Source organism: Lagopus muta, chromosome 19 (genome assembly GCF_023343835.1).
Source record: "Lagopus muta isolate bLagMut1 chromosome 19, bLagMut1 primary, whole genome shotgun sequence".
NCBI lineage: Eukaryota > Metazoa > Chordata > Aves > Galliformes > Phasianidae > Lagopus > Lagopus muta.
In genome coordinates this window covers 1,312,240-1,320,867 of record NC_064451.1, presented here as the reverse complement: position 1 = coordinate 1,320,867, position 8,628 = coordinate 1,312,240, and the positions used below count along the sequence as shown (strand labels likewise).

Sequence of the window (8,628 nt, the reverse complement as noted above, 5' to 3'; positions counted from 1 at the left end):
AAAACCAAGTAACATCCTTTGGAAAAAACTGCTTAGTTTGGGCAAATGTCCCCAGCACAGATGGTAAGATCAGTAGTGAAATAAATTATCCGTTGGAAATGTAAGTGTTCACAAAAAGACACCTGAAAACTTTGTTACTGGCACATAGTGAAGAGGTGTAAATAGCATAGAACAGGCAAGGGGAACCCGGATCTCCCGTTTTTGCTTTGGATGATACACTACCCTAGAAGGTTAGAGCACTCCATCCTAGCAGTGCAAGTCTCCCCAAAGGCACCTCCCATGGGGCTGACTCTGTCTCGCTCCAATTTATAGGAGGGAGGTGAGGTTCTTTTAATATCTGTATACCCGGCGTGAGATTAAGAAACAACCGTTCATGTGTTGGTCCAACCAGTTTATTACAAATCCTAATCGGGGGAGGGGGAAGGGAAGAAGGGCGATAGAAAAGATAGGAAAGGAGCAAGAATTGCGTAAAGCGGGGATGGTCAGCGCCAGGATCCAGCAGTGTCCCGCAGCACGGCGTGTGAAGGTCCGAGGCAGAAGCAGCGGGGGGGGGGGGGGGGAGGGGGGGGGGAGCAGCAGCATGGCGGCCTGGGGCAGCAAGCAGGCAGCAGGAGGCGGCCGCGGAGCCAGTGATGGTGGCCATCATCCTGAGGTAAGTCCACACAAAAGAGCACTTCACAGCCGTTCAGCTGCAGCTCATCTCTCCTCCTTGCCCCCGGCCTTGTCCATCTTGTCCCCCAGACAAAGGATTTCACAACCCTTGCCCAGGACTCGTCCATCAAAGTTCTCCAGAGAAAGGATTCCACAACCTTTGCTCAGGACTTGCCTGGACTCATTCATCTGTGTCCCCAGCAAGCTTTGAGACCATGATGTAAAAGAATCATCTCTTACTCTCTCAGGCGAGTTGCTATCTCACACTGCCTGGAGTTACTGATGACAGAGTTGCTCTTTCAGCTCCCCAGTCCCAGCTGTCAGCCCTTCTGGCAGCTGTAGGAGTCGCATAGCAATGTCCTTAGCTATGGGACAGAGCAGGACCCAAGCAGGAGCCAGGATTTCACCTATGACTTCACACTGACCAGTGCTAAATCCTCTGCTGCGTAGTTTTCATGTTCCCACACACACTTTTTGAAGATCTGTTGTCAATCTGTGCCTTCTGATTTGCTAAGCTTTGCTAAGCTTGCTTGAGGTTTTGCAAATCAGTTCAGTTCTGGAGACCTCGCTCTGGATGTTCACATCTCTGGAGTCGAAGAGATGACTGGCAGTGTTCAGAGGCAGTCCCTATTTCATGCAATGTGCTTTAAATTCCTTTCTGCATCTCCAAGGAGATATGGGGCTTTTGAGGTTGACAGGACATTTCCCAGGGCTCAAAGGAGAACACAGAAAAAAAAGACTTCTGATGGTGTAAACAGCAGCACTGTGTGATCTTCACTGGGCCACAGGGTGAGGAAAAGCAATTTAGGACATATTGATCACTAGGCCAATTTCAGAGACTACCTCCAGGGACCTGACCTACTTTGAACCTACATTGGCCAGTGATGCATTGCTTCCAAAAGTGTCTGTGTGTCCTGCAGCATGTGAGCCATTTGGGGATACCGAATTGAAGAGAGAACCACATACTTCTCTTGTCTCTCCCCTGCTTTCTCCCATTTGCTTAGTATTAAAGTAGGCTTTCATCTACATTTTGAGTTTGGAGTGTTGAAGTGGCTTCATTGCAAAAGGGAATGCTTGAGGAGAGCTTGAGGTTTTTCCTCTGATATCCTGATAGCTGTGAAAAGCTCCAAGAAGTCACTGTCTCCGCTGATCGGATGGAAGAATAAGGAGAAAAAGCTTAAATTAAACGCTCTGCTAATACTCATAAACTTTAAGGGCTTTGTATCCAAAGCTAGTAAGAATCTGATTTGCTTTGGCAGTCTGAGCCTCGTGTAGTGCTCCCACAAATGTGCATAATGTAGAAACAGCGAAGCAAAACAGAACACCTCACGTTTAACTCTGATTGGGAACTGGGGAGAATAAAAGCTGGGAAAAAGACATCAGCCATCCTCTTCCCACCTCACTGTCCCAGATCTGCAGAGTTTAAACACCAAATTAGTCTTGAATCCTGTGTGAACTGAAACATCTGCCTCAGAGCTTTCTGTGGGTCTGTGGGAAGCTGCTGGTCAAGGAAGAAGCTCTGCAGACACAGACTGGGAACACAGGCAATGGGCAAGCGCAGAAGTGGAGCTTACACGGGATTTTTTGGTCAGTGTAAAAGCCTGAGACAGCTCAGTACCAACCAGAGCTCCTGGGGCACAGAGAAAGGGAGCAGAGAGCAGAGCGCAGTGCTGGTGGTGGGGAGGGCAGCCGCCGTCCTCCTCGCCCTGCTCAGTGCATCAGCCACCACCTGTAGCACCCAGGATTCCTGTCCAGGTGAGTGCCACACCAGTCCTGCTGCCTGGGGCAGGCTGTTCAGTCCGCCCTCCTGGCACAAGGGCCATTACAAGGCCCTGGGGGAGAGCGGGGGATTTTTCCTTCTATGCACCTTTTTAATTCAGCTGCAGATGGAAGGCTGTGGGTGGGTGACGAAGCCTCAGCTGCGTCCTTACAAAGCTGCTGGCTCTGGTCAGAGGTCCCCTCAGCAGTGGGGTCTCCAGGAACAGGTTTCCCGATTCTTTCAATTCCCAGTGCAAGATGTCCATCTGTGGATCTGCCCCAGGCTCTGCCAGATGCAGAGCTGTATGAAGGGACAATCCAGTGCATGCTGTGTGCCTGGCACCTGGCAGCCCAGGGACACCACACCATGCAGTCTTCTGTCTGTGTTCCCCGGGAAGGCAAAAGGTGTGATTTGAAACTGATCTAGTGTCATAAAATGGGACAGAACATTTACAGTCCAGACCCGCCATTGCCATTTACTCTTTGCCATCAATACACCACAGGATGCCTCACATCTTTTGTTTTATCAAGCTATAGTACCTTTGTCATGCGTGTAATATCCCATATAACAGCCTTCTTCCCAGTAAACTCCTCTGAAGTTAGAGAGGTTCCATGCCTCTCTCTTCTAATGTTAACTCATACAATCATGCTGAGCTCCCATCCTCAGGTAGGACATGACTTCTGCCTGTCTTTGCCTTTCGCACTGTTTCTGAAGCCCAAAGGGCTCAACTTCTTATCCCAAACATTTCAGAATCGTAATAATCTCCAGGATGATTGTCTTCATTTACACAGAGCTGAAAATAGTGGGACTTGGAGAGGCAGACCGACTTGCTGTTCTTCAAGGGTGCCCAGGGATCTCAGGTGCAGCTGGCCGAAAGGGAGAACCAGGCCTTTCAGGTACAAAAGGTAAGATTCCAAAGATATCAGACTGCTTTTTCCTTTGTAGAAAGATGTGTGAAGGGGACACCCCTACCCATGGGAGTCCCTGGAGTTTTTCACAGCCAACTCATAGGGAAAGCGAATCACCTCAGTAAGGGAGCAGCTCCACTGCAGCAGAAGCCACAGACTGGCTCCAGAGTATGCAAAGTTCATAGGAATTCACATGTGAGCTGTAAATCAGGACTTGGACTGGCAATATCATAGAATCAGAGTCACAGAATGGCTTGAGTTGGAAGGTAACATAAAGATCATCACATTCCAACCCCTTGCTGTGGGCAGGCTTGCCAACCACCAGATCAGGCTGCCCAGTACCAATATAATATAGCTTCAGCAGAAGAAATGGAGTGAGATATGTTGTCAAGTATGATCTGATGAAAAAAAACTTTCTTGCTTTTGCAGAAGTTGAGGCCCAGCTGTCCCAACTTCTGTATTATCTTTCCTGTGGTCACACTGCATTGCACACATATGAACAGTGTTTTTTCTTGTAGGAGAAATGGGAATCAAGGGATCCCCTGGGAAAGCAGGACCGCCCGGTGCAAAAGGTAACCCGTAATATATTTAGCTTTAATCCAGAAAATCCAGGGTGTACATAGGATAACTGGATCTACAGAAATGAAACTCTTAAGAAACAGCTCTGAAGTCCTATAGGTTGGGCAGATTTGAGATGTGGATCTCGCATGGGATGGGTACTGGGAACTGCGTCCTTGGGTGGGATCTCAGAGTAAGATATTGCTCTTCTTTACAGAGTTTCTCTTGTCAGTTCCATAAAATCAGACCTCTCCTCATTCTCCTATTGCTGGAGTGGAGACAGCTGGTACGGGGTGAAGCAAGGAAGGAATGGGCTGACCACCTCCAAAATCAGGAGCTGACTTATTTCACCTCTGGCTCTGCACAAGCTGGGGGCACAACTTCATGAAAGCATGTTGGACTGAAGGATTCAAAGCCATGGCCCAGTCTCTGGAAACAAACTGCTACTTCCAGCTCCCAGCACAAGGTGCCACCTAGGAACTGAGTGTGACACACTGAACAGCTGGGAAAGCAGCCCCTTTGCATGTTGAATATGTGCATATTTCCTAGTCAAAAGAATCAAAGACTTCAGCAGAAACCCCCAGCAGGAGGTGGGTGAATGTATTGAATCAGCATCTGGGATCTTACAGATCCCAGACTGGAAACAGAAAGCCTACACAAGAAGGATGGGCACTTATCTCTTGCCTGCAACCTGCTGCAGATATGGGGAGCACTGCTGGCCCTGCCTTCAGCCAAGGCAGTTAGCAGAGAGCACCGTGGCTTTGCGCCATTTCCAGCATTCTCCTGTACATTTTGGGATGTACCTGGAGGAACAGGGGCAGCTGCCTGGGGAGCTGAATTCACTCCCTTTGAGCCACCTGTGATGAATTTTCCTCTTGTCTCTTGCAGGAGCAGCTGGAGACCCTGTATTGCCTGGACCAAAAGGTAAACAATGCAGAGCTGAATTTATGATGTGTGTTCAGTTCAGCTTCCACTCTGAGTCACTCTGGAAAAACACACCAGGTGGGAGCAGCTATAGAAAAATAAAGGCACCCTGAAGGGCAGTGGGTAGGGCCGTCTGACAACAGCCACCCCGCACTGCAGGGCCTGGGCTGCAGGGGCTCACTGCAGGGTCTTGCTGCTGCCCCAGGCATTGTGAGCAGCCCTTCTCCAAACCTGTCACCAACAAGAGCTTCCCACAGCATGGGAGCATGGTCACTAGTTTGCTCCATGTCACAGCTGCTCCCAGAACACCTCTTAAAGCCCTTCCCAGCAGTAGCTGTTCCCCTCTTGGAGCTTTTGATCCTGCTTCCCTCTCTAGGTGTTTCCAACTCCTTCCCACTCCCACCTATTCCTGTTCCATGTGTCCCATCACAGTGGGAGTGTGTGGCACAAAGTGTTGCACCCCGCTCAGTGGGCAGGCAGAGCATACAGGTCCAATAGAGACGTGTTATGTCAGCCTTGCCTTATGGACATCCTGACCCCTTACCAGCTGGTGGAGGAAAAAATCTCATTAGGGGTCCAACAGCCCCAGGCTCCATGTCCCAGGTCCAACTGGTAGTGAGGCTGAGGGTTCACTCCCAGTAGGCATACATATACTTAAAATAAATATAGATAATTTGCAAGGGCTGCTCTGAAAGTACTGCCTCCTGTTTTATGATGCTGGCCCACAACACCAGAAACAGACATTGGTGGGATGGCAGCAGAGGCCAAACCTTCCCATCAACATCCCGTTGTGTTGTTGCTGTGTGACAGAATGGTGCATGACATGGGAGTGTGTATGGAGCAGAGGGGTGTCATTAAATTCTTCTATGCAGAAGAAGTATCAGTGGGTGCCATTCGTTGATGCTGGTGAACACTGATGGAGACCAAAGAGGGGATGTGAGCACAGGGAGGGGTGGGTGCTGTGTTTCAGCAGTGGCAGTGGCTACAGTGGGTCACCTCTGCCAGTGCAAGTTTATACAAACACAGCATGCAGGTTCTTGTTCATCACTGGTGAAAAAGCAGAGCTAATGGTGACTATGCTGAAAATCTGTCTTTTGTAGCTGATAATTTGTTCTATCAAACAGTGTTACTATGCTCACTGTATCTGTTGTAGATTCCAGGGAAATAAATAGGAGGCATTACTTTTGGAGGAACTTACACAGATGTAGTGCATGCATATACAAACAGACACAAATACACATCCATACATGTCCATCTTCACAGACACTGAGCACTCAGATCAGCACAGGAAGCACCAACAGCTGAGCAGGACATACACAGAATGTTTCCGTTCACGTTTACTGACTCACACTGCCCTGTGCTCTGGGTTTATGAGCTTTGTCTGCTGCTGGTCCTGACCTCAGAAAGTGCAGAGAATGCAAGCGGTGCAAGAAAGTGGACACCTGTGTGACTGCAGGCAGAATCTGGCCCATGTGCTGCACAGCCATAGGTGGGTTCTCTCTGTGTTAGCAGTCCTAGCAGAACTCAGGATACCGCTCCTTTTCTGGGTGACCAAGGAGACTGTGCAGGCAACCAAGAGAATGGGATTCAAACAAACTGCCTTACATCCAACCAGGCCCCTGCTGCCCTGCAGTTGGTGCTCAGGAACACGAGGTTCCCTTCTGCACTACTGCAGTAACTGAGTGTGTTCTCCCTGCAGGAGACTCCTTATATAGCATGAGGCCATGTCATTTTCAACAGCAGATCAGGGCAATGACATGAGATCCTTCAACTGTGCCACAGTCTCCAAGGAGGGTGGGGGTGCAACGACTGCCACACATGCCTCTAACCTCAGCAGCACGTACCGGCTGGGTGCACGTGGGAGCTGTGCTGACAGCATCAACTGGAAGATGGGCAAAGAATGCCATGACTCCCATAAATGAACAGAAGTGAAATTCAGGCCAGTAGTGCAGGAGGATTGTCTGACTGGCACTGGCAGATGCCACCCAACAGAAGACAGAAAACATCACATTGTTTGAGGGCGAGATCAGACCAAGAAGGACACTGTAAGTTGTGCCTTTGGCCCAGAGCAGCTGTAGCCTTTAGAGATCAGAAAGGAACAGTACTGCTTTGAGCTTTTGTAAGCCCTGACTTTAATCCTGCTCTATCTCCAGCAGCCCTGCTGATGCTGAGTAAGCTTTTCTGAATGTAAAGATTTGATGTTTGACTACCTTGGTGGTAAGGCTACTGTTTTTCAGTAAAACTCTCAGATGGTCTGACCCTACGTGGCACATCCTGCTATTTTTGTCTCTAATCTACGTACACGAAACCTTCAGTGTTTTTACAGCCTTTTTTCCTGTTGGATCCAAGAGCTGTTGGAAAGGCACTGAATTCTCTTCCCCATTGCCCAACAAATCTCACAACAAACTGGAGCCAGCTCCAGCCATTCCCGTGTTTTCAGGATCTCTCTTTCGCCACTGTGGACCAAGAGCTGGAAAAAACAGTCTGTCCAGCAGTGAGTGGCACTAGGACAGTACAGCAGTTCCAAGTCAAGCCTCGTAGAAGGAGACACCATGGAAACCAAGTGTTAACTGCATTACAGTGACACATCAATCAGTGGAAATAGTGTATTTATTTGTGTGGGTTCTGCAGGATCCCGCATTTATCACACTTGGCACACAAGTGTGCAGCAAGCTGACCCCCAAGGTCAACTGAGCTGGGGCTGTCCCTTCCCAGCACCTCATGCCCACACCAGCAGCGCTGGGGGAGGTGGGTGGCGCCTGGCTGGAGAGGAGAATGATGCTCTCCTGCATCCCTCAGCCAGCACAGTGAGTTGGCACTGCAGCCCCTTCTGCAAGGCAGCAAAGCGCTCCCTGCAGTGATACAGCTGTGTGAAGGAGAGGGTCCTCAGGGCTTCACGGCCCTCCCCAAGTCCCATAGCTACAGCGGCCATGGAGAGGGCTTGCACAGACTCCAGCCAGGAAGAACTGAAGCACTAGGTCAGGATCCATCCCCCTGGGGAGACATACATCATATCCAATATGCACTAGTCCACGTGGATTTCCTCTGTAGTTATTCAGAACTTAGTGGAGTTGATGCAGTGTAGGGTACAGTGATCCTAAAGAAGCCACACAGCAAAGGTCCTGCTGCTTGGAGTTGCAGGGAAACATGGTGAGGAGAAGGAAGCAGACCCTGAGCACACAGGGCACTGCTGTAACTGCAGACAGGAAGAGCACCTTCCTCCATGCAGCCTCCAAGGTCTGGTGACTGTCACCAGAGATGTCACTGTCACCAACCCAGAGATCCCACTTCTCCAAGAGTGGTTCTTGCACCTCCATCAGCTCCTACACCTGACAGTGTGGAAGGTGCAGAGAGGAGTCCTGAGATGTTGTGAAGGACATGCCCTAAAGGAACATACCCCCAAACTGTCAGCATGCCATCTAGTGCCTCTTGCTAGCTGTCCTTCCCATGAGTCTCTCCAGAAGAAAAGCAGAATAGCTCCAGTCAGTCTCTGACTGATCCCGGTGGTCACTGCTCACCTCAGCTTTTCTGTGTCCCAGAAAGCTCAAGAATTTGGTTTGCATTTTGTTTTTGCTCTTCAGCAGCTCTGGAAAGGAGTGGCCCTGAAGACCAGGAATAACAGCATCCCTGGGTTCCTCCTGTTGTTCCCTCTGGTGTAAATCATGATGGACAAGGAAAGGGGATGAGGTGAGAACCTGCTTTCTGCTTCACTCCAGGGCAGGGAGCAAGGAGGTGAGCAGCTGGAAGCAGCTCTGATGGCTGGCTGGTGCCAAAAAGGGGAAGCAGCCCTGTAGCCAGTGAGAGCCACTTTCAGAGATATTCCTGTGC

The 8,628-nt window shown here is 49.8% G+C and overlaps 1 protein-coding gene across 2 annotated transcripts; it reads left to right on the top strand.

The window, feature by feature from the left end:
- Positions 1 to 567: 567 nt before the first annotated feature.
- LOC125702412 (ficolin-2-like) lies at positions 568 to 6,641 on the top strand. 2 transcript variants are annotated; one of them, XM_048965607.1, is made up of 4 exons: positions 568 to 2,406; positions 3,202 to 3,315; positions 3,837 to 3,890; positions 4,765 to 6,641. In XM_048965607.1, the coding sequence occupies exons 1-4, from the start codon at positions 2,199 to 2,201 to the stop codon at positions 4,911 to 4,913; spliced, it is 525 nt and encodes a 174-aa protein (XP_048821564.1). In that variant the 5' UTR covers positions 568 to 2,198; the 3' UTR covers positions 4,914 to 6,641. The 2 variants fall into 2 exon arrangements, with proteins under 2 accessions (XP_048821564.1, XP_048821565.1); XM_048965608.1 differs by having other exon boundaries at positions 4,094 to 4,877.
- Positions 6,642 to 8,628: the final 1,987 nt, after the last annotated feature.